The sequence below is a fragment of the Dipteris shenzhenensis genome, chromosome 21, assembly GCF_047967505.1.
Source record: "Dipteris shenzhenensis isolate YYH24624 ecotype China chromosome 21, Dip_SZ_1.0, whole genome shotgun sequence".
NCBI classification, from domain to species: Eukaryota; Viridiplantae; Streptophyta; class Polypodiopsida; order Gleicheniales; family Dipteridaceae; genus Dipteris; species Dipteris shenzhenensis.
The window spans coordinates 20,805,718-20,832,192 of NC_141616.1; the positions used below are offsets into that span (position 1 = coordinate 20,805,718).

The 26,475-nt window shown below is 44.6% G+C and overlaps 1 protein-coding gene across 1 annotated transcript; it reads left to right on the forward strand.

The window, feature by feature from the left end:
• Positions 1-380: 380 nt before the first annotated feature.
• On the forward strand, positions 381-20,596 carry LOC147888616 (monodehydroascorbate reductase, chloroplastic/mitochondrial-like). Its single transcript, XM_087392328.1, has 10 exons — positions 381-771; positions 1,616-1,706; positions 10,125-10,214; positions 10,515-10,612; positions 10,715-10,769; positions 19,177-19,271; positions 19,567-19,655; positions 19,793-19,855; positions 19,941-19,981; positions 20,255-20,596. The coding sequence occupies exons 1-10, from the start codon at positions 608-610 to the stop codon at positions 20,387-20,389; spliced, it is 921 nt and encodes a 306-aa protein (XP_087248454.1). The 5' UTR covers positions 381-607; the 3' UTR covers positions 20,390-20,596.
• The last annotated feature ends 5,879 nt before the right edge of the window (positions 20,597-26,475 follow it).

A 26,475-nucleotide genomic window follows, 5' to 3' on the forward strand; every position in this document is an offset into this window, starting at 1 on the left:
CTCCTTCCTAGGTCCATCGCCGCCACCGGAAACTTGTCCTTAAATAGGACCTCCTTACTCACTCTCGAGGTGGAGGGCAAAGCTTTCTCCTTGACGTGGGAATGCACTATGCCTTGTTGGTGGCATGCATGCAATTTTTAACGTGTGAAGAGACCCTTGGGTTGATGGCGAAAAGTGCGGGTGGTGCTTCCTGCTACATGACACGCGTCCTTACAAATGGCATGGTTTGCTGGTTTCTGCACTATGCGGTATTGCAATGCTTTCAACCAGGTATTGCTCAATAATCTTCTCCGGTTTTTGGGTTTTGCTTTCACTATAGATTTCTGCTGGTCGTCTTTGCAATTGCTCTCGAGCAAGTAGCGCGGGTGTTGAGTGTTTAATCGCCCAGAACGAGTGAAGAGTTTACCTGGGGCAGAGAGAGTGAGAGAGGGATCGATTGAAGCTACTTTTGTAGCCTAGTGTATCAATTCGAGAACAAGACCGATCGATCGATCCGATTGATTGATCGATCGAGAGAGAGAGAGAGAGAGAGAGAGAGAGAGACAGAGCGAGCGCGAGCCTTGGAGAACGAGGGATCAGCTTGAAGTGACCTTTGCCAATACCGGGAATGGCAATGGCAGGGCTTCGGCATGGGGCTTCTCTCTGGTGCCCGCAATCCTCGCATGGAAATGCTCTTTGCTCGTCTTTGCATCCTTATGTCAAAGCAACGTTTTCCAAAATTCAACGATACGTTACCTTCACTTCCGCTGCTAATGCAAACCTTAGCAAAGAGTAAGTTTGTGGGCTTCTCTTTCGGTAAGCTGTACTTCGATTGTTCATGTTTGCATTATCGTTCGCAGCTCACTGAAAGGCCCAGCCCAATAAGCGTTTACGTGTCTCACTGGGAGACCAAGACGTGATGTTGATCTATGAACTCTGCTTTTCTATGGAATGATGGAATACCAGATGCTTGGTCTGACAGTTTGCGGCGGAATGTCCAATTATCTGCCTTACATTCAATGTTTTTATTTTCTAATACACGTAGTTGCCTCAATCTCAAAAGCTCGTCTTTGTCAAAGACCTCTTCCACGGCTTTTAGCTTAACGTCTATCTTGATCCCTTTCCCTCCCTTTCCCCGTTTATCACTTCTAGTGCAGATACTTATAAAGTTTTGAGCCAGTGAGCTGCTTCCACATGGTTGGATCCCCTCTTCCTGCTATATTCGATTTGCAGTTTGGTCATCATATGTATAATGTCGAATGGCATTGAAACTTTTATCCAAATTTTCTCACGTGAAATCTTTAGAAAAATTTGCAGAGGTATTGCACTGCAAAAGTCCAACTAGAGTGCGTTCTGAGCCTTGATTAAGGAAATGGAACTTGAAGTTCTGTTTGATATGCATTGCTTTGTCGTGCCTCCTGTGTTTATACTAGAATTTAAAAGGATCCAAGTCTCGAGGACACTTGGGGTCATTATCAAAATTTGGATATAATTTTGATTTTGCTTTGTGTGGGTACACTACTCTGTAAATTGATGAATATGGTCCATAAGGTCAAGCAATAAACCCTTTCTTATTACTCAGGTATTCTATAATAGGTCCTTATTATTTGACGTGTGGCATGCATGCCTTTGACAGGTACGTTATTGTTGGTGGGGGAAATGCAGCAGGTTATGCAGCCCGGGCTTTTGTAGAACATGGACTTGAGGATGGGAGCCTATGTAAAGAGGTACTTGCTACTCGTTTTACATGAACAATGTGCACTTTCTTTGGTCAGTCATACTGGAGAAGTAGGTCTAGTTCCCATATGATTGATATTTCCTCCGTGTAATAGCCTCTTCTCGAGACACAAATTGATTTGTTTTGATCTCTCAGGCATCCGTCAACAGAGAAAATCGCCCCAAGATAGTGACACCATGCCTGCTAGGTTTTTATACCCCCACATGATGAGAACGTGGTAGAGTGACACCTATAGAACATTACGGGGAATGATGAGGGATAGAGGGGCTCCCATGTGGGTGGCAGAACAAAAGATATCCTTCTTGGTTCAAGTATGATCATCCACAGTGGCAGATCTGTCTGTAGGACAGCCATGGTGTTGGCCATCCCCTTGGACCAGACATGGGCCCTTATGTAGAGGTGGAGAGCAGCCAGTGTATGGCCCATTTGAAGGGGCACATGGAGCTGCTGCAGTGCTAAAATATGGGCAGGCATAGGCCAGTGGCCCCACTGGCTGGGGACTGGGCTGCTAGTCACGGTTAGCCAGTAGGTGCCTTGTACAGGTTGGCATAACAATGCGGGGGAATGCCAATTGGCCTGATCAGGGAGCCCTATGAAAGCCCTCCCACATGCAGGGGAGGGGAGGGGGGGGTAATGTGCAGCTCAGCCCAGCTACTGCAGGGTGTATCAGGCACTAGCAAGTGGTTACTTGGGCAGCAGCAACCAGCAAACAGAGTTTATCCAGCAGCCCTTAGCTATTGTAGACCTCATCAAAGGAGCAGAACACTAGAGCAGAAAGGGAGCTGACAAATGAATTTTGGGACTCCTCCCTAAGCCATTGATGACCTTCATTGGGAGGCACACAGCAGAATGAGAGAACAGGAGGGTCTGCAACAATTGGTCTAGCAACAGTGGAGTGGCATAATGCTATCCACATGGTATAGGTTGTGAGTTGCCTTTTATATTCAGTTTGGTCCTACTTGTGGACATACTTATTCATTTATTGGTTCACAACATGTGGCCATCTATTTTGAGATCTGAGCGTGAAGGTTATACTTGCTTGTGTGCATGTTTTGAGTAGGATCTAGAACAAATTGTGGGTTAATATATTTGCCACTGTGTATGTTTGGGCTTGGCCTGGAAACGAGTCCCATTCAATTGTTAATATCTAACAAACCACATCACTTATGCTGTCAAATGGCATTCCTGCTACAAGGAATCATGCAATTGCCAATGTAACCCCTCACTAATACTCGATGTGTCACTTGGTTTGTACAGTTGCATTAGAAACAAGTCCGTTATCGTTGTATTTAGAGGTTCTCTGTTTTGATCTTCATTGCGATTTTTTTTTTAAGTTGAAGGGGCAGATGGACGATATTGGAGGATCACAATGTAGAGGAGGAGACACGCAATGTGGACTAACTATGACACACTAGATTAGGTTTAGAAATATGTTAATATACATGCTCCATTTGCATTATGTCCCTTTGTAAGAACAAGAATGGAGAAGAGTTGTGAACACAAGAGAACAAGAAGTGAACATTGTTTGAATGTCTCGTATCCCCAAGCCATGTTGATGTCATGTGAAGAGAGGCGTTGACAGGCTTTTAGTGAAGATATTTGCCACATTTACCTCAGTGGAACAATATGTGAGATTAATGAAGCCATTTGTGATACAATCCCGCACATAACGATAGTGATTTTCTATGTGTTTCATGCGAGCATGAATTACAGCAGTGTTTCTATTAGCAATACAACTCTGGCTGTCATAGAAGATCGGAGTTGCATCACCATCTTCAGCATGATGCAAGTCATGCAGAAGCTTCCTTAACCACATACATTCCATGATGGCTGAATTTGCAGCTTTGTATTTTGCTTCACTGGAGGAGAGAGACACGCAATCTTGCTTCCTACTGAGCCATGAGCCCTATGAGAAGCAATAGCCGAAAGCGGACCTGCAATCATGGATGTCTCTTGACTAATCTGAGTCAGTGAAGCCACTCTGAGAAATGTCACCATCTGAAGCATAATGCAGCCCATAGAAAAGTGTACCCTGTACATATCTGAGAACCCTCTTTGCTGCATTCCAATGCGTGACTGTGGGACAATGCATGAACTGGCTGAGAAGCCCTGTGGCATAGGCAATGTTTGGCCGCGTAGAGCATAAGTAGATCAAACTACCTACCAACTGCCGATACAATGTGCCATCAAACTTTTCAGCTGCTTACTCAGCTTGATTCCCTTTTCCAATGGAGTGGCCACAGGCTTACATTTCTCCATTTCTGCAACAACCCCTTCGAATATTTTGTCCGTGACATAAAAATCCCCCCTTGGGTTTGCCAAAATGCAATGCCAAGACAGTAGTGTAAGAGGCCCAAATCTGTCATGTCAAAGGTCTGACACAAGACGGAATGCATTGCTGCAATTTGCTGCAAATTACTGCCAGTGAGTATGATGTCATCGACATAAAGCACAAGCATGACCGAATCTGATTTTTGTTGCAGAACATATAAATTTGGCTCTGTATGAGTGTTAACAAAGCTTTGGGACAGCATGAACTAATGTATCTTATGATACCATGCATGAGGCGCTTGCTTCAGCCCTTACAAGGCTTTCTTGAGCTTGCATACCTTGTGCTCGTCCCTGAGTAACAAAACCTTGGGGCTGATGCACATAGACCTCCTCCTTGAGATCCCATTGAGAAAGGCGGTCTTGACATCCATTTGGTACACAGACCAACCATAAAACGCAGCAAGAGATGATAGACCTTGGCAACTAGATGGGCTTTGTACTTCTCAACTGTACCATCTGCATGATACTTTATTTTGTAGATCCATTTGGTGCCAACTACATTCTTGCCAATGGGGGCATCAACCAAGTCCCATGTAGCATTCTTTTGAATGGATCTAATCTTAGCTTCCATGGCTTTCTAGTATTGCCCTGAGCATCCTCAAAGCACTGAGGCTCGGTTTCAGCTTCCATCACTTGGGTCATGAGAGCACAAATGAGAGGCAGCCATGATCAAAAGCCTCAAGGATAGTGTCAAATATAATGAGACACTGGCAATAATCTAGGAGGTGTCCCCAACAATTAATCAGCATCTACGTCCAGCTTGAGTCCGAATGAAAAGATAGATGCTCAAGCAAGTCGCCTCTTCCAACTTGTCATTATTAGTCGAAGGGTGATATGTGTGTCTATTTGTAAACACGATTGATACTGGCTTTATAGATTCTGAATGAATTGTTTTTTAGAACAGGCAGTACAAGGAAACAACCCACAACAAACATGCCAACTCAAACTCAGATGATACATTCACCACAAAATTTGGGTAAAGAAAACATCAATACAACTATGACTCCATAATCAAGCATAACCCAAGGATGGGTAATCGAATCGGTCTTGGGAACCACAAGTCAAGAGCTGCCAATAACATTGTGTGCAAAAAAGTTATGCTTGTAATACCTTCATGTATCTATTAAGGTAGGGATAGCCAAGACACTCATTACAAGAGATCTTACGATACTTGCAAAATCAATATCTAGAGAGAGAAAGACTAAAAGTGGAGATATATGATATGATTCTATTAAATTATTTGCTAGATCCTTTAGGATCTATGGGATTGGCGATCACTATTAAGTAATAGTTGTAAGACATTACAAAGATATGGTGTTGTAGGCATAAAGTCAACCCTATGGTTGACCAGTAGTACTTGGGTACTATATATACCAAGTACTTGTATTGTTTCATTTTGAACATTTCTATTGGAGCTTTCTTGTGTGTGCACTCTTGCTCACTTGTGTCCACAACCTGTCTCCACTTTGTTCCTACATTTGGTATGAGAGCGCTTCCGTCTCTAGAGCCCATTCCCACGCTTGCTTCCAGACTCCCGCAAGCTTGGTGGTTTGACAGCCATAAACATTCCGATATCCAAACCCGATACCCTGTTTATGATAAGGAGTTTCTTGCCGTTGTACATGCTTATCGCTCTTGGAAACATTATCTCATGGGAGCCGACTCGGTGGTCAAGACAGACCATTACTCTCTAAAGTATATCTTTACTCAGTCAATCACGAACGCTCGACAAGCACGCTGGGTTGAGTTTCTGGCCAACTTTCACATGACCATTGAGTACATTCCAAGACTATGCAATGTAGTTGTAGATGCTCTGAGCAGGTTAACTCTAGCATCAGCTATAGTAATCTCTACATTATCTGTGGATGTTCCGAATTCATTCAAAGGGAAGTATTTCAATGATAAAGACTTCGGCACAGTAGTACAAGTTCTTTCAAAAGATCAACCTTCGACTTCCGAATATAAGATTTTCTCATCCTATTCTTATATGGACGACATTCTGTATTATCAAGATCGCGTTTGTGTACCACATGACAAGGATGTTCGACGTCTTTTGTTAAAAGAGCATCATGTAGTTCCTTATGCTGCCCATCCAGGCATCAACAAGACTTATAGGTTACTCAGTGCAACATATTACTAGCCTCAGATGAAAAGCGACGTCATCAAAATGGTTACATCTTGCTTATCTTGTCAACAAATGAAAGCAAGCCGACGACTTCCAGCAGGACTTCTTCAACCTCGTGGGAAAGTATTTCCATGGATTTCATTACAACACTACCACGATCCTCCCGAGGTAACACTCAGATTATGGTAATTGTTGATCAATTGTCCAAAATGGCACACTTTGTTGCTTGCAAAAGCAGTGCACGGGCTCCGGACATCGCCAAACTCTTTATACAACACATCTTCCGACACCATGGATTGCCCAAGAATATCGTATCCGACAAAGATCCTAAGTTTACCAGTCACTTTTGAATTTCACTCTTCGAATCTTTGGGTACAACTCTACTGTTTAGTTCAGCCTACCACCCAGAATCAGATAACTCTACCTTCTTGCATCAAGACTGCTCCTGTAGCGATGTCGGAAGCGTCGGTCATGACCTCAAATGGAAGGTTTGGGTTAGCAATAGCCATAACTGGTGTGGTAGTGAGAGCTTGCTTGAGTTGTTGGAAACTATACTCTGTTTCGGAAAGCCATTGAAAAACTGTTGTGCTTTTCAATAATTCGGACATAGGAGCTGCAATTTCGGAAAACTGATAGACCTTTGTATGGTAGAAGTTTGCCAATCCGAGAAAAGAGCGGACATCATGAACATTCTTAGGAGTAGGCCATTTTTGGATTACCTCGACCTTCTTGGGATCAACAGAGATGCCTTGAGCTGAAATAACATGTTCCAAATATTCGAGTTGGGTCTTGAAGAACTCACTCTTCTCAATGTTGATGTAGAGAGAATTTGTGCGGAGAACTTCAAAAACTTGGTGAAGATGTTGTTTGTGCTCATGTAGGGATCTGCTGAAAACGAGGATGTTATCGAGGTAAACGATGACGAACTTATCGAGGAAAGGCCTGAAGATGTCGTTCATTAGTGTCATGAATGTGGGCGGGGCATTGTTTAACCCAAAAGGCATGACCAAACATTCATAGTGTCCATACTTTGTTCGAAAAGTTGTCTTGTACTCATCGCCTTCTTGTATGCGAATTTGATGATAACCTGAACGAAGATCAATCTTTGAGAATTGTGTTGCGTGTAGAAGTTGATCGAAGAGGTCATCGATGCGAGGCAATGGATACTTGTTTTTGATAGTGAGCTTGTTGAGGGCTCGGTAGTCGATGTAGAGGCGCATTGACTTATTCTTTTTTTCCACAAGTAGTATAAAAGATGCGAAAGGGCTACGACTGGGCCGAATGTGACCTTTGTCGAGTAGTTCGGTCACCTATCTTTAGATTTCTTCATTTTGAGTGTAAGAAACCCGATCAGGAGGTTTCGACGGTGGATTACTGCCGGGAATAAGTTCGATTGGGTGATCCACTGGTCGTCGAGGTGGTAACTGCTTTGGCAATTCCTGTGGAAAAATATCCAGGTAGGGCTGGAAAAAAGGTTGGTTGAGGTATTCAGGAGGATCCTTTGTTGGTGTCTCCTCTACTGCCGTAACCAACAGAAGTGAAGTCGTTACTTGGCGTTTACAAACCCACTTCTTTACTTGTAGGGCAGAGGCAACTGGGGTTAAAGGAGAGTCCCTAGAACTAGTTAGCTCAATAAGTTTTCCTTGGTGGACAAACTGGATAGTATGGCTGCGAAAACTGATTGATGGATCATAGTCGTAGAGCCACTATTGTCCGAGTATGACATCGTACCGAGAAAGAGGCATGATGTCGAAGTTCAACTTGTCCGTATAATGTTGGATGCGAAAAGACAAGTTTTTGATCCTGGTGTTGCACAAGAAGGTAGTTCCATTTGCGAGTTCAATCTGATAGTCCATGGAACTAGGACTGGTGGTCAACCGAAGTTTGTCGATGAGATTCACCTTCTAGAGAAAGATATCTTCATCACAAGACTCTCAGGTCTAAAATAGACTATCTTTTTGCCTCCAAAACCACCTGCTAGCTTGCAAAAAACCACTCCACGTAAAGACACCCACTAGAGCTTCTTCTTCTTCCCACAGAGCTGTAGCAATAGACTTTGGGCTCTAGGCTCACACCTGTGCTCTGATACTAGTTGAGAGATCCCAACAATGGAAGCAGAATGAAAGAAGGTGAGAGAGAGAGGGAGGGGTAGAAGAGACAGTCACACAAGTTTTGGTGGGTGTAGAACACCCTAATATTCTATGTCATCCATAAATATGTGTTTGAGTATTGTACATAATTGGGGTTAAGGTACAGTGGCCTTTAACCCCTAGGTTTTTGCTCGTATAAATGACACACCTGTCCATGTCGAAGAGTCCATCTGAAGCCTCCTGCCAATCTGAGTGTTATAGGAAAAGAAGGGCACCTTGTCCACTTGCTCGATAAGGCAAATCCTGGAAGGCCAAAACCACTTTCCCGGATCCCACTATACCTCCCTCAGGGGTCTATCTTCCCAAAGCCAAAGGCGCCATTTAGGGGCATCCTAAAGCTCCTCATCCGTGAAAGGCTCCTCCAGTCTCCTGCGCAACTCCCTCGAGACTACTGTCGGAACATGGTCCCAAACTAACTCATGGGCCACAAGGCAAGCTAGAGTCACCCTCTCTGCCTGAAAGATCTAGCTGTAGAAATCTGTGGTTAGCTCTAAAATCTCATGTGGATCAGTGTGCAAGATACCCTACTGTAGCTGCGTGCCTGTTGATCGAGGCCCAATGGTCTGAAAAAACTGCTTCGTCATCCTATCTCCCTCCTAAAGCCAACGGACCCAGGTGGAGTGGTAGGAAAAATCAGCCCGCCGAACCTCTGTGTTCTGGAGCTCAAGGTACGCACTCCCAAATCTATCACTAAGCCACTGGGATCTTGGGTCCTGTTCCATGAGCCTCTCTATGGAGGCAAGGTCTCATCGCAGTGCACGCTCGCGCTCCTAAAGATCCCTCCTCCATCTAAGGGCGTGAGATTGCAACTCCTTGCTACTCCTCTGAATTGCATCTGCCACCCACGAAGCCCAGCCCTCAGAGGGTACTGACTCTAGCTGCTACCAAATCTCTGCAATAACCAGCCGAACCTCCTCATCCTGCAATAGGTCCTCTGGAATGCGGACCCCCTTTTGTGTTTTTTAAAATCAAATGCCCAACAAGCCGTGCCACTCCTCATGCAATATAGTAACTTTGTCTAGGTGAAGTGACTCAATGCTCCTCCACAAACTAAGGCCCGCACAATCGTAGAGACAACTTCCTGTCAAAGCATGAGCAGACATCTAAAATTTCCATGATAGAAGCAATGACCTCACAAGCAGCGCATCATAAGGACAAATGAGCAAGACGCACTTAGTTTTCAAATTGTAGAAGTTTATTTTTAGACAAAACAAGGTGTCTAATTCTTGACTGACTGCATGGCATTTTTTGGCACTATTGTAGCTGGCCGAGTACTGTTTCTGGGTTTCTTTCATCTGCATGGTCAAAACTTGTGCTATCTTACGGGAGTTTTTGTAGCTCTCTTATTTTTGTTTATTTTGACTTATTTGGGTCTGTTTTCTCATTCATGCATGATATACTTTTCCCTTGAGCTTTGCTTTGGGCGTTTCTTTCATACTTAAATAGAAGTTCTTTCTGCAGGGAAAAAAAACTTGTACAGTCAAAGAGAGTTTATTTTTTTCCCCTCAGTTTGTTATGGACCAACAGGCAGGCACATGGTGAACAAAGGAGTCTTTTTATTTTGTATTGTTATTTATATGACAGAAAGGATCTTTATTCCAGAAAATAGAAAATTGTGGGCTTACATGTTGGTAAATGAAAGCAGATTGTCTTCCTATTCATTCACCAAATGAATGCAATTATAAAATCCATCACCATTTCTTATCAGAATGGAAATCTCCTTATTCAAGAGGTTCAGGATTTGGAAGCATTTAGGTTCACAATTCTTTTCTCACAGTAGCAACTTTCTGGTCAAATCTAGGGTATGACAGTGGCAAAGATTATATCTGGAGATGATGGAAGAGTCTCTGCAGTGGAACTGTCCAATGGGACTATTATTGATGCTGATACTGTAAGCATAGTTCTTGCATTTTCAAAGTCTCTCTCTCTCTCTCTCTCTCTATCTATCTATCTATCTACCTACCTACCTACCTACCTACCTACCTACCTACCTACCTATATATATATAGAGAGAGAGAGAGATACTGTGAGCATATTTTCAAACTCTCTCTCTCTCTCTCTCTCTCTCTCTCTCTCTATATATATATATATATATATATATACTTGCTTGGAGGGTGGTTTGATAAAAATGCACTGACCAAGCATGTGCCATCAATGATCAAGGCTCATTTTGTGATTTATTTTGAGCCAGGTAGCTGTGGGAATTGGTGCCAAGCCTGTTATCAGTCCATTTGCAGATTCGGGCCTTGATATGGTTATGGGAGGCATTGCTGTAAATACTGCTTCATTGTTTTAAAATTTTACTCTTGAATTTCTGAATGTTTCCCTCTCTGTTAAGATTGTGTGATTTGTGACGCATCTAATAACTCCGGTTTAAATTGTTCTATTCAGAACAAGTTCTCCTTGGATTTGGGCTGTTGGAGATGTGGTGGCCTTCCCCTTGAAGGTTGTCTTAAACAAGAAATGCCAATGATAGTTGACAGTGTTTTTAATGTGATCATTGAAAGAGATTTTACATTAACAAAGATACCTGTAAATTTTTTCCCCCATAAAATTATCCTTCTATTCACTATAACTATAAAAGTCAAAGGCAGATGTAGAGGCTATTGGAGTAGAGGCGGAATGAAGGGGCAAGAAGGGAGGGTGTCTCAACCTGGGTGTTAGGGGGAGGATCTTTTAGAGTCTTTGCACCTCTCAGGGAGGGGGTTTTTTAGCTGGCTCGACAATGAGGAGATCTGAAGAAGGCGGAAATAGCTTGGCTGCAAGAGGCTTTGTAGTGGGCTGAATGAAATTGACTCGATACAAATTCAGAATTTGGGTGGAAGCTTGTGAAAATCCTAAGTCTCAAGGGTTTTTGAAGCTAAACCTTTGGGGTTTGTTGTCTCCTCCTATCCTGTGGCTTGTGATCTGCCCAGCAGTGGGCTTTTTCTTCCCCCCCGCTCCTCCCTCTCTGCTTGGCTGCTCATTCTCCCCCTTCCCTTCTTCTTTCTTGTGGGCTTGGAGGGGACATGCCAAGGGTCACACGCATGCTAAGCCATCTATGGGCATGGAGGGCACATCAGAAGGCATGTGAGGTCTGAGAATAAGATGGCAAGGTGGAGGAGTGAGGGCTGGCAGGGAGGGAAATGTTGGGGCAGGGACACAGGAAGGGAGGAGCAGCTCAAACAAACTGCCTCGAAAATTTATATGATGCTTGTTACTTGGACAATGCTGCTTCAACCTTGTGTGTTTCTTATGTTTCCTTATTAACCCTATTGTTATCACATTTGGAGCTGGAGTTTTGGTCTGTTCACTTTCTTCTTCAAGATGAATGTATAGTTCTACATAGCTTGGGAGTGAGCATGCTGGCATAACTTCTTATGGGTATTTATGGCAAGTGACATATACGTTTCTTTAGTGTCTCGTTGTAAAAATAATTGAGGCTTACATAAATTTGAATTTTCAAAGCTGTCTGGGCCTTCAAAAGCAGGGCAGGTTGACTGTCGCCTGCATTCCCATTCTTTTCTTCCACCCCCTCCCCCTTTCCAATCCCCCCTCCCCCCAACCCCCCTTTTTTTTGCGGGAGGAAAAAGGGGAAGGGGGGGGGGGGGGGGCCTACGAAGGGGGTAATAAATGGAGATCATTCTATTCTTATGCCTTCATAAGACAAGAATATATCCAATCTTACAAATTAAATGCTGTGGGGGGAGAGAGAGAGAGAGAGAGAGAGAGAGATAGGAGTACCAACATGTTACATTCTGCGCAACCAAGGATCAGATGAAAATGTTGCTCCGATGCCAAATGATACATTCAATTACTAATCTCTCTTTCTTTCGTCGATTCACGGGCACAATTCACAGGCGATGGCATCAGATTTTTCCTCCCAGCCTCTTTCATGGATTGCATGCTCACCCAAGATACGTAATTCCTTTTTTCCATGCCTATGCGCAAGCCTACAAATCCCTAGATGGTTCCCTCCTGCCACATGTCATCATTTTAGACCTTTGGCTTGGTACACCATTGACCCCTCTCTTGGGGCACAATTAAAACATTTGCCCCTTGGCATTCTTACACATTTAGGTGCACCTAGGCCTGAGCACTCAGAACCACCTAGTCGATGCCAATACACCCTCACCTAGGACCTTGGCAGTTACTTCCCTTGACCATTTAATTTACGCACATAAAATATTACAGAAGTCGGTTCTCTAAGGGAAAATGCCTACCGATCTTTCCGAGGTCATGCTATCTCGGCTAGAGCATAACATTCCTTCCCTCTTCAAGCATCAGCGTCCTTGATGATGAAATCTAGGAACACTCTCCGTAACTGGTATACGGATTCCCAGGTAGCTTCTAATAGAGGTAGACCATGCCATGCAACCAACACCGTGGGTATCTTCCGATTGCGTACTTGCATTGTTCCTCGGTCCAGGATTCATGTTGGTTTGCGTCTTGCATTATCCTCTATCTCCTGAAACAAAACAACACCTTCGATTAGTGAGTCCTCTGTATGCAAAAAATTCTTTAAACGAGAAACATGAAACACTGGATGCACCTTACAACCTTGTGGTAATTCTAATTTATAGGCTACCTTGCCTATTCTTTTTAGAATTAACCATGGCCCACAATATCGAGGTGATAACTTAGCACACTCTCCTGTGAAGGAACTCTCAGAAAAACTTTTTCTCCTTCCTTAAATTCTCTAGCGGATCGGTTTTCATCCGCATACACCTTAGCTCTATCCATAGCTTGGCGGATGTTAGCTCTCGCAAGTGCTAGCATCTCCCGCATCTAAACCACAAAGTTCGCGGCACTAGGCACTTTCTGAGGTATTCCAACTATAGTTGGATTCACTGGTCTATCACCATAGTTCAGTTCAAACGGACTGAACCCTGTAGAGGAATGTTTTCTATCATTGTAGGCAAACTCCAACAATGGCAACCACTTGTCCCATGTATGTTGCCTCAATGACACATATGCTCTAAGCATATCCTCTAAAATTTGGTTGATTCTTTCTGTCTGACCATCCATCCCCACTACTCATTCCCAACTCAGTCCTTAGTGTCTCAAATACCGCAGTCCAAAAATGATCGGTAAATTTGACATCTCTGTCTGACACTATGGATTTGGGTAATCCATGCAGACGAAATATATGTTTAATAAACAAATCCGCCACTTGTGGGACACTAACAGATTCTCTAGTTGGAATGAAGTGAGCCATCTTGGTAAGACGATCAACCACCACAAGGATAGAATCATATCCACCTTGTGTCGTAGGCAGACCTACAATAAAGTCCATGGAAATGCTCTCCCACTTACTTAGTGGTATCTCCAAGGGCTGTATCTTTGGCCAAAAGAAATCTCGCTTCACGAGATCATATGTCTTCTCGACTCCTGGATGTCCCGCACATGGGCTATCATGCCATTGTTGAATGACTCTCTGCCTGAGATCATTCTGATTAGGTACTACTACCTTGCCATTTCTTTTCAGCATACCATCCCTTATGGCATATCTTGCATAAGTTCTGTCCACCTAGCTTGGCGGCCTCTCAAGTCAGGTTGTTTACAAAAATGTTTCAGAGTATCATGATCAACATCCAGATAAAACTTTGATCCATACAAATAATGTCTTCATGTTTTCAAAGCATGGACAATAACATACAACTCTATAATTCATGAGTTGGCCAATTTCGTTGAGAGGGAGAAAGCTTCTTGCTTTCAAAGGCTACTAGCCTTCCCTCTTGGAGGAGAACTGCTCCTACCGCAATGCCACTTGCATCGGTTTCAAGGAACAACGGTTTCTAGGGATCAACTATTTTTAACACCGGTTCTCTGACCATGGCTTGTTTTATGGTGTTAAAACTTTCCTGTTGATTCTGTCCCCATATAAAAGGTACTCTATCTGAGGTCAGATCAGTCAATGGCGATACTATTTCGGAATATCCTTTGATATGCCTTCGATAAAATTGGACAAATCCCAAGAATGATCGCAAAGCGGTCAAACTCTGAGGGATTGACCAAGTCAGTATCGCAACCACCTTCTTTGGATCCATTTCTACCCCCTCAGGAGTAATTATGAATACTAAATATTCAAGTCTAACCATACACAGTATAGTTTTCTTCTTATTTACATAAAGAGTGGCTTTCCTCAAAGTACTGAACACTATTCTTAAGTGTTCGTGATGCTCAGTAATATTGTTACTAAATACCAGAATATCGTCAATAAAATATACTACAAAGTTTTCGATATACGGACGTAGTAAATCGTTCATAAGCATGACGAATGTAGCTGAAGCATTGGTAAGTCCAAAGGGCATTACCAAAAACTCATAATAACCAAACGTGCTTCTAAAAGTGGTTTTATTTACATCCTCGGCTCTAATACGGATCTGATGGTAGCCACACTTAAGATCTATCTTACTGAAAATTACGGCCCCATGTAATACATCTAGCAAATCATTGATCTGAGCCATCGGATACCTGTGCTTAATAGTGATATTATTCAATGCTCTGTAATCTATACAGAGACGAAAAGTATCATCTTTCTTCTTCTTTAATATCACTAGCAAAGCAAAAGGTGAAAAACTGGGTTGAATCTGCCCCAACTTGAGGTATTCTTCCAGTTGTCTTCGCACCTCAGCTTCTTCTGTAAAGCTTAATCTATAGGGAGGTCTATTTACAGGTTCTGCCTCCGGGATAAGCTTAATTTTATGCTGAACATTCCGCTCTGGAGGTAATTCATAAGGTAACTCATCCTTAAAACAATCAGAGTACTTCTCCGATATCTCTTTAGCCAACTCGGACATTTCTCCATCTTGGGTAGCCTCAGTGCTAGCCGATGCATCATCAATCGACTCTACCGATGCTATACACAGACACAGAAACTCTTTCGGAGTCTTCCGAATTTCCATGGCTGAAATCAATGGTCCTCGAGGTAAATCCTTTTCACCTCGCAAAACATATTCTACCCCGTTCATATTGAACTGGTAAATATGCTTTTTCCAATCAATGGCTGGATTTTTCCAAAAATGCCAAGCCATGCCTAGGGCTATATCTGCGTGAGCAAGCCTGGTCAACTCAAAGTCCAGCTTCTCAACATAGTCCTGAATTCGAAGTTCCAACTAGGTAACCCTCTGGTCCCATACTTCAGTTGAACTTCTGTCCGCCATCATGACCGTATAAGCATAGTCAGACGGACTAGTTTTCAACTTGAGCCTCCTAATAAGCTTCGAGTTAATTACATTGTGTGTTGAGGCTGAGTCAAACAATACAATCACATCATGATTGGCTACTTGCCCTTTCATTTTAATCAACTCGGGCTCATCGAAAACCATATACCCCGTTGCTGCGGGCTTTGAAAGGATGTTATCGGGTGCACCGCTTACTAACTTAGTAACAGACACACTTAACAACACAGGTACTAACCTCTAAGAAGGTCCCGCCAATGGCATTTGCATATGTTCCGCATTGGGACTCTCTTGCATTTCCGCGTCGCATTCAGATATTATCATATTGGCCGTGCGACGGTCTTTGTTTAGTGGACAATCTTTCCACTGATGTTCCTGAAGGCAGCCGAAGCACAATCCTTCTTTCTAGCTTTTTCTTTTTGCTCAGGGGTCAACGAGGACTTTGACCAAGCCCGGGCGGCCATTGGAGTTACTTTTCTTTTTACCCCAACGGTGGTACTTGTCTTTGCTTTTCCCTTAACCGGCTTCACCTGCTTGGTTTGGCCACTTGGCTGCGAGACACTTGCCTTTGAAGTCCATTTCCTCTGAAATCCCCCTTTTCTCGGGTACTCATGCTGAGTCCCTGCCTACACAAACCCACTAGGTCTGCCTTTGGCATCCTCATAGTTCAGGGCTACTGCAATAGATTCATCCAATGTAGTCACATATTTAGTCCGAACTTCCATTTTAATCTTGTCGTTCAGTCCATAGATATAGTCTTTCAACTGAACCGACATAGGGAGAGGGTCTGTTATTTTCATAACACATTCCCTGAACTTGTCAGTGTACTCTACCACCGACAAATTCCTCTGGCGAAGGATTTTGTAAGCATCCCATGCTCGGGACTCTTCGTCAGGTGGAAGAAAGTGTTTCTTAAATTCAGCCTTAAACCCTTCCTAGGTGGTAGGGGCAACCTGATCTTTCTGTTGCTTTATCCACCATCTATCCGCTGCCTTAATAAACAGGTGAGTGGTCTCGCGGATTTTCTTTAGATCAGATCTAATTTCACAAATGGCGAAGGCTTCTTCCCACTTGTGTAACCAAACCTCGATCACATCAGAACTGTGCTCGGTCATACGACCAGCGTACTTTTCCAGTCTATAATTGGCATTATTAGGTACCTTGACCTTCGCACGTTCCGACGACTGTATACTGGACTCTGGCTCTGCTGGAGCTTTGCCCTTTTCATTTCTAGATGGTCTAGCCGACAAGGCTTGCACCATCTCTCTAATTTCATTTTGACCAGCGTTCACTTGAAGCTGCTAGTTCATGATCTGTTGTAAGGCATCTTCTAGTACAGAAATCCTACCCACCAGAGTAGGTATTGTGTGATGGGACACTTGTTGCGTAGATCGCGCTCTAGATTCACCAGGATTTGCCCTGGAATCTTGTCCCTCTGCCTCCATTCTTTCAAAAGGGAAAATAGATTTATTTATTTTTTTCCCCTTTCTTTCCGTACCTCAAAACTTCAAAAGTATATCACACTTCAAATTCCCCTTTGCTGTACAGGAATAAATAGACTGCAACTGAAAACTGAAAATTTGTATAGAAGGGAAAAAAGATGCCCCCTGGAAGCTCCACGTAACGCAGATATCCCGATCATTTCCCTGGTCCTAAGCTAGCTGCAGATCAGTGAGTGTTCAAGACTGTATTCACGCCTGTCTTCCGAGATTCCTACGCGAACCGTACGTCCCTGCCTTCCCAAGGCTGACATGGATTTCTTCTGTGTTCACGGTAAATTTCGTGGACCACGATGTCTGCCACAGTAAGGAATTACGTAATTTCTGCAACGTAAATGCCTATCGCCTCTGTCCACGCCGTCTACACAACCTCGCACAGAAGATTCCAAGTGAATTATGACGGGGTGCCTTGAAAAAATCGGCCGTCCACTCGTATTTGCATATAGCGTGCTTCTATCCCCTTCTTCGTTCACTTATTCTCTCCGAAGATCAGGATTGTTGACGCCTGCATCGCATCTCTATATCCATCGCTACACCTTAGGAATTCCGTCGGGAATTTGTCCGTCAAACATGCACCCGCGTGGAGATGTCAATACACGTGAAGCCACCTCTGCAGAATAGTCACAACGCGATACAACGTGACTATCAAGTTGCGCCATCACCTCCGTACTGTTCGTCGTCACATATCCCACGCCTGCGCTATGATACCAAATGATACGTTCAATTACTAATCTCTCTTTCTTTCGTCAATTCACGGGCACAATTCACAGGCGATGGCATCAGATTTTTCCTCCCAGCCTTTCTCATGGATTGCATGCTTACCCAAGATACATAATTCCTTTTTTTCATGCCTATCCACAAGCCCACAAATCCCTAGATGGTTCCCTCCTGCCACATGTCATCATTTTAGACCTTTAGCTTGGTACACCATTTACCCCTCTCTTGAGGCACAATTAAAACATTCGCCCCTTGGCATTCTTACACATTTAGGTGCACCTAGGCCTGAGCACTCAGAACCACCTAGTCGATGCCAATACACCCTCACCTAGGACCTTGGCAGTTACTTCCCTTGACCATTTAATTTACGCACATAAAATATTACAGAAGTTGGTTCTCTAAGGGAAAATGCCCACCGATCTTTCCGAGGTCATGCTATCTCAGCTAGAGCATAACACCAAGAATATCATACAATTGTCGGGCTTGAGGAGCATTGCCGGTTGGACATGCACTCCTAACCTTTAAATTAGTTACAAGGCTTAAGAACCGGTCACCGTATCAAAATGATCTTGGCATATCGGACATAAAGGTCTATCATCCACAAAAGTAATGGGCACCAGAATGATAGAGGGATTTCTGACAGCCAGGCCCACAAAATTGGGTCAAGGTTACGAATGCAGCCTCCTTCGATATGCTGAAGTGCTGCCTGTGCATGTCGTGTTTTGACAATATAAATCTGCAATTTGGCATTGCTCCTCATAGGCATTTTCAATGTCTAGCCTTTGTCCAAATTGTGGAGCAATGCCTTCAAGCAATTTGTTTAAGCAGGGAGCCATTCGCTCTCACTCAACAACCGTCGGTATTCAAACATGGCATCTCAAAAAAGTGAGGTCTTCCCTTGCTGAATCTAGGAGAGAGAGAGAGTGTGTGTTTAGAAGAGACATGAAACAAAGCCAAAAAGAAAAAAGACAAAAAACTTGGGAGGAAAAGACTGCATGTATGTTCTCATCAGTACCCGAGCATAAGCTGCCAAACCCGAACATACACTACCCTTTGGGCTGATTTAGAAACTCTTGTATTCCATTTCCCCTTATTTTCTTTTCTGTAGGGAGGAAGGGATCTTCAACCTTGTGTGTGTGTCCCTTTCCTTGTGCTCCCGTTTGACACTTTTTTTTAAAGAAAAAAATTATTTGGTTTTGGATTTTGTTGGATTGGGAATATGCTCATTACATGTTATGGTTTCTATTATCTCCAATGTTGTATTGGTATGGTCATCATAGTCGTTGTTTCCTGGACTTCGGCCTTAGATCAGCAGGATCATGATTGGGTTTTATCAATTGTAGATATAGGTTCCTTCCATTCTTTGATCCCCACAAATAAATTTTGCATGTGAATATGCTTTCTACCAGTATCATTTCAAGAGTTGCTCAGTATGAAGCTAATATTTGGCATTTTTCTTCATTGCATGCCAAAGATCTATGATAGGATTACCCGGGTGGAGCATGTTGATCATGCTCGAAAGTCTGCTCAGCACTGTGTGAATTCACTCCTTCAGATTCAGACTGATCTGTGAGTATTGCACTCAGCAATTAAAAAATTTGACCTTGTATACCTTTCTTGTTTGTTCATGTAACTCTTTACCTCTAATCAACTATATAATTGGAACATAATTATTTCATACTACGTTGTTCTCCTGCTTGATTACAAAACTTTCTGGACGTTTTTTCATCCACCCGTTCAATTGTAAATGCATATGATTGAGGAAGTGTAAGCCTTTATTTATGTAACTGATCTGTAATGGTCGTAGCGCACTAGCTCTTGATGAATTATAGTGTAGGGGTCGCTGATATGATTGCATTCTCAGGTATGATTATTTGCCATTTTTCTATTTTCGAGTTTTTGAATACCCTGGGAGTCCGAGGAAAGTTGGGTGGCAGTTCTATGGAGACAATGGTAGGCAGACTCTTTCTGACAGTCTTTTCAGAATCTAGGATGCTTGCCTGAGCAAAATTATTATAGGCCACACATTGCATTTTTCTTGTATAGGATTTCAGACTTATGTCAGACTGTTTGAAATGTTTTGTATACAGCTGGGGAGGTTGTGGAAATTGGAGATTTTAATCCCAAGTATGCAGCCTTTTGGATTGACTCAGGTTAGCCACACATTACTGATCACCTTGTGACCAAGCAAGTTTTCCATACGACATGGCAAGTTTTAACTCTCTTTGTATGTTACAGGAAAGCTGAAAGGAGTGTTCTTGGAAAGTGGCACTTCTGAGGTGAGATGCATTAGGATAATTTTGGCACAGAAAGGTAGAAAGGGAAGCTATGTGTGTATATCTAGCAGCAGCCTGTAGGATAATTTTGGCACAGAAAGGTAGAAAGGGAAGCTATGTGTGTATATCTAGCAGCTTGTAGGGAAATTTGAAACCACTATGGGGGATCATATTCTGAGTGGAGATTTATATTGTGTTTAGACTATCCTGATATGTTTGTCAGGTAGTTTCTCACATGATGGAAATAATAAAGAAAATTACCCTGTTTCGATGCAGGAATTTTCATCTCTTCCAAAGCTGGCGAGACAACAACCATACTTGGATCCCAAGAGACTCAAAGAAGCACCATCAGTGGAGGATGCATTATTAATCACTCTAGAATCTATCGGGGAAACAATGAAAGGTTTGTAAGGAGGAATGTCTTTGAGTCTCTAAATTTGAAGGCAGAAATTTTGAGATCCTCTAGTGTATGACAGTTTGGTGCCTATTAAATTTTCTTTGGTTTTTTGTAACCTTCTTTCTGGCTACAAAGGCCTTCTCTGGTTTTATCTTTTTGAAGATGCTATTGAAGGAGTGTTTTTATAGACATGAAGATGTTCAGGCGAAGCTTATGTTTCAACAAAGCAAGAAATGTGTAATGGCTTAAATTTTGTACATGTGGAGAATGCCACATCAGCAGCTATTACCAATGCCACTTCAACACATTTGACCACCACATCATCAATCATCAAACAAACACATCAACGGGGCACCTGTCTTTGCCATGTTAGCATCTGTGACATTGTTTAATGCTTCCACATAATGCTCTTGAAACTATGGTATCAAATTGTATGCCACAAATAGGCCTTTGGCTTCAAATTACTTTTTTTTGCTTAAGGATGTACCTTCTATACGTTTATTCACACGTGGAATTTGACCTTACCTTTCTTTGGCCTAACTTTTGAGAGTGTCTTTTCGTTGTTTTAGGAGCAATTTTGGTCGGCATTTCAACCACCTACATTCTTAAATTCAAGGCCATTTTAAGCCTAATTAAGATCATATCCAGTATGGAAAAGGATATTAAAGACAAATGACATTCAAATTGTGAAAACTGAAAGAGAATGCTTGGGAAATGAAAGCAGCTGCTGCTCCTCCCCGTGAGCTACTGCCCCCCCCTCTCCCTCTCTCAGCCAGCCCCCTCTCCCTCTCCCTCTGCCTCGCTGCCCCCCCTCTCCCCCCTTCGCTGCTCCTCCTCTCCCTCCCCTCTTGCCAGCCCCCTCTCCCTCCTCCCTTACCCTCCCTCTCCCCTTCCTCCTCCCCGCCCTCCCTCTCCCCCCCCCCGCTGCCCCCTGCCTCTCCCTCCCTGCTGCCCCTACCTCTCCCTCCCCGCCCTACCTCTCCCTCACCCGTCAGCCCCCCCGCCCCCCTTCTCCTCCCCCGTCCCCTCCCCCGTCATCCCTCTCCCCCCCCCCGCTTCCCCCCTCCCCGCTGCCCCCTTCTCCTTCGCCCTCCCTTTTCCCCGCCAGCCCCCTCGCCCCCTTCTCCTCCCCCACCCCCCTCCCTCACCCTCCCTCTCCCCCCCCCGCTGCTCTCCCCCTCCCCCATCCTTTCCTCTCCCCCGCCCTCCCTTTCCCTCCCTCCTAACCCGCCCTCCTTTCCTCTCCCCCTCCTCCTCCTTTCTCTCCCCCGCCCTCCCTTTCCCTCCCTCCTATCCCCCCCCCCCAAGGAGACCCAAAAAAAACAAAAAACCTCCTCCCTCTCCCTCCCCGTCCCCTTCCTTCCTAACTCAGCTCCCCACGCCTCCCCCTCAGCCTACCTCCGTCTCCCCCTTGAGTCTATCCTCTCCTTCCCTTCCCCTCTCTCCTACCCTCTCTTTCTCCTCCTTCCTGCACCCGCGTTCAGGGCGTCCTGGGCAGTAGTTTCACGTACGGAGCTTTTTCAGTGTTTGAATCGGTCTTTTCACATCGATTGGCGAATGGATCCCCATTCAGTCAATCTCCGTCCACCTCCACCGGCCGCGAGAACTGTCATTTTTTCAGAAGACGAGTTGCAGCAGCTCAAGAAAGATGTGGAATTAGAGGGCTCCACATCACTTTTTGCCCGCATCTTTAAGTCACACCCTTCCAAATCACAGGCTAGAGACGGGATGTTGGCGGCGTTACCAAGAGACCTCGCCCCACACCTCAGGAATATTCGACTTTTGAGACGTGGATTCTTTCAAGTGGTTTTCGACTCCCACGAGTCCACAGCCTTTGTTCTCAAAGCGAATCCCCTGGCTTTGGAATCGAGGAGGATCTTTCTTTTACCCTACACCTTGGGCTTCGATCCGGTCGAGGACAGGCAGGTCACATCATTGTTCATTAGATTTCCTAGTCTTCCTCAGGTCTATCATCGACTGCTTGCCACTATCAGAGCCACATTCGGAGTGGTCACTGAGATTCCCTCCCTTCCTGGCATGCCTTCTTCCTCGGCAGAGGCAGTCAGTGCAAACGGAGTGCCTCGTGTTAGGGTCATTGTCTCTAACCCTAACATCTCAGATGACCACATTATGCTTCAGCGTCCAAACGGCTCTCTCTTTCGACAGAGAGTCGAGATTTCAGGTAGAGAGGACCAGTGCAGGATTTGCAGGACCCTTGGGCACTTTGCTAGAGACTGTCCAAGGAAGAGAGAAAGACCCAAGAGGTCTTCTGATGCAGCTCCTTCACGTACTACCACGACTGCACCTCCCCAGCACCCTATACCACGCACTCCAGGACCACCAAGAGCAACAGGGCGCCCTGCTTCACGCACCCCAGGACCACTAGGAGCAGCAGGGTGCCCAATGCCCGCAGCACACCCAGTACTAACATGGAGAGCTTTCAGAGCGGCTCCCTTACCTCAGGAGGAGACTTTTGATCATGTTCAGACAGACGCCTTCCAGACTCCAGAGGTGGATGTTGCTGTAGCCCCAGACACTACAGTTCCACATCAAGAGGGGCCTTTAGATCCCCCAGTCCCAGTACTTTGGTTTCTGACCCCTTGGTTTCTGACCACCAGGGGGCTACAGGTACTTCTTTCTCGCAAACAGTTCTTGCCACAGTCAGGACAATCGAGAAAGTGCAGGCGCAGATGAGGGCTCCTGATTTCTCTTCACCCCAGCCACAGGCCTCCTCAACCCCCAGCTCCAGTTCTGCTGATAGAGGCCTGGCAGGTCCTTCTCCTCCATCTTCCACGAGTGCAGGTCTTCTTCGCACTCCTCGGCCAGACTTGCTTATTCTTTTTCGGCACTTGCAAATTCGGCGACTTTTATGGATGATGAGTTTGTGCCCTTCACCTTAGGGGTCTCGGTCATTGGATTTCTTCTGACAGGGCCTCCCTTTCAGCAGGTGTGGGGATCCTTTCACCTGTTGAGTTTCATGCCCTCAGCAGGAGTGTTTCGGCCCAGGGGAAGCTGGTCTCCTCTACTAGATCGGGAAAGCCTTTCCATTCAGCATCCTCCTGTCGATGAGGATAGTCAGCTGGAACATACAGGGCCTAGGCGGAGTTCCACACCGTCGCCGTAGGCAGCTGATCCGGAACCAACAGCTTCATCCAGGTCACTGGAGGTGCTATTGATATCCTTTTTATCCAAGAATACAAGCTAGATGCCAGTGATTGCTCTAAGTTTGGCAAACTGCTTATAGGACATACCTTCTGGTTGCCTGCTATGGGCACAAGGGAAGGTACTCGCATTTCGGTCTCTCTTTCTATTCTCCCCTTAGTTGCTGGTCATGGTATTATCTCTCCTTCTAGAGCTCAATGGATCATTATTTCGATTGGAGGGCGTAAGATTGGTCTTCTCAATCCTTATGCTCCCAACAATAGAGGGGAGCAGATCTCTTTTTAGAATGAGTTACTCTCTTGGGTCCCCATTGTAGATTCTTGGATCATTGGTGGCGACTTCAACATTGTTGAGTTACCTTCAGACAAAAAGGGAGGCAGACAGGGTGGAATTCATTCTTTGGAGAGGGCAGCCTGGGATGCCTTCCTCTTTCAGTTCAGTGGCAAGGACACTTGGTTGGATGATGCCTTTCATATTATGCCACAGTCACTCCTGTACTCTTGGTCGAACAGGATAATGCACATTCCCATTCATGCACGAATTGATAGATTTTATGTAGACGATTGGGCACTTGACAGAGGAGGATCTGTATGCATTTCTACTAGGGTTTTCACCTCATCATTTTCCAGTGGTGTTGCAGATTCTTTAGCCTCATCGGAGAGAACGCTCTGTCAATGTCAGGATTCCGGATGCTTTTTATGCAGAGGAGAGCCTCACATGATATTTTACAGATTTGGGTTTCTCACATATAGGATGGAGCTGTCCACCCGTCTCAAGGAGCTACAGCCTTATCTGGAATTAGTGACTATTATCATACAATCGCTGATTCTAGGAGATGTGAGATTGGTATACGCCAGCAGTTAGCCTCCCTTCAGAGGGAAGAGCAGAAGAGGCCCACGGATGCTTGGATTCAAGAGCGCCTTGCTGCAGCAAGGGCTCATTTGCAGACATTGTTGGATCAGAGAGCAAAATATGCCTTTCATGCACGGGAATCCTTTTGGATTCAGATGGGTGGCAGGGTCAACAAACACTTTTTATCTACTCATGGGCCCAGACATAGTAGAGATAGTGTTTCCCAGCTTGTTGACTCAGACGGGGTGTTACAGTCAGATCCTGATGCTGTTATGCGTGTAGCTTCAGATTTTTTTTGCATCCCTTATTGCAGATCCAGGCACACAGACCATTGATGATGCCAGAGAGGTTATTTGGCAGTGTATCCCTGTATTGGTGAAGGATGAGATGTATGTTTCTCTGGCTGCACCTTTCACCAATGTAGAATTCAAGACTGCATTACTTGCCCTTCACAAGGGCAAGTGCCCAAGTTCAAATGGACTTACCCCTTCCTTTTTTATTACTTTTTGGAAGCAGATTGGTGATCACATTACATCAGCCCTGCAGGGCGTGTGGGACTCTGGTGAGATGCCGGACTCACTTACAGATGGTCTCATTCATCTCATCCCAAAGGGGGGTAATAGAAATCTTGTGTCTCAATGGAGACCCATTTACAAAATTTTGGTGAAAGCCATTAGTCTGCGGCTACAGGTTTTTCTTCCAGATTTGAGTCATGACACGTAGACAGGGTTTGTGCATGGCAGAAGTATTTTTTATAATATTTTCTTATTTTGGGAGGCCTCAAAATGGGCCATGCAGAGCCGCCAGAGATTGGCCATTCTACTCTTGGACTTTAAGAAAGCTTACGACAGAATAGACTAGGATTTTTTAGAGAGTACTCTATCTCGCTTTGGTTTTTCAGATGCATGGATTAGAGGAGTATTCTCTCTCCACAGATCAGCCCATAGCTAGTTGCTCATTGGGGGGGTAAGAGGGGACAGGTTTCAGATTTTCAGATCCGTCCGCCAGGGATGTCCTCTTGCCCCATTTCTTTTTCTGTTTGTGGCGGAAGCTATGAGTATCCACATTAGATCTCAAGCTGATATTTATGGGCTGAGGCTTCCTATCCGTCGGGAAGAAGAGCTCCTGGATAGTGAGTTGGCAGATGACACGGCTGTTTTTTTGGATGCCTCCCTCAGGACACTCACTTCCTTCCGGACAACCTTGGATTTGTTTTGCACAGCTGCAGGTGCACACATTAATTGGCATAAATCCAATGGTTTTTGGATTTGCGAGGATGACAGGTCGGATTGGGGTAATGATATTGACTTCACTTGGATACAGAGGGGCGTCTCCGTCAGATATTTGGGTTGCCAGGTTGGGGTGGGCATCTCTCCTTCACAATAGTTTGCTCCGGTGTTGGAAAGCATCAGAAGAAAGCTGCTTTTCTGGAGCTCAGCCAAACTTGACTTGGCCTCTAGGGTGGTGGTGGTTAACCAGGTTCTTCTAGCCACATCATGGTTTGTATGCTCTTGTTGGTACCACTCTAGGGATTGTATCACTCAGCTTAAGAGGCCTGTATGAAACTTTTTATGGAGTGGTCTAGATGGCACAACTGAGGTTACAGCCAGGGTGGCTTGGGAGACCTTGATTCTTCCTACAAGAGAAGGGGGTTTGAATATCATCGACCCAAATCTACAATGCAGAGCTTTACTCTGCAAGTTTGTTGTGAGAAGGCTTATGCCAGGGCAAGAGCCTTGGAAGGATTTTTTTATCAGATGCATACAGTCTCGCATGCCCACTTCAGGAGACGATTGGACACACAATACTAGATGGGTTTTCACCACAGCAGCCCACCTCCGGTCTCCCTCTTCCCCTCTTATGGTTGCTATCCTGAAAGCATGGGCCAGCTTCAGGAGTACTCTTCGCAAGATTCCCCCATCCACTCGTGAAGAGATTGAAAGGCAGCCTATCATGTGGAATGACAGGATTTTGGATGAGCTTGGCAGACCACTTGGAGCTTCTCCTTACATGCAGTGGCCAAGATGGGAGAGGGGCCCTGCATCTACAGTGGAAGCATGGAAAGCCTTCAGGAAGCTTCCTGCAG

Excerpts from the sequence above, each read along its gene's own strand:
- LOC147888616 (XM_087392328.1), top strand. The coding sequence starts at position 608 with ATGGCAATGGCAGGGCTTCGGCATGGGGCTTCTCTCTGGTGCCCGCAA. Across the intron at positions 10,613-10,714 it reads GCTGTAAATACTGCTTCATT|AACAAGTTCTCCTTGGATTT; the intron begins GTTTTAAAATTT and ends TGTTCTATTCAG. Across the intron at positions 19,272-19,566 it reads CTTCAGATTCAGACTGATCT|GTATGATTATTTGCCATTTT; the intron begins GTGAGTATTGCA and ends TTGCATTCTCAG.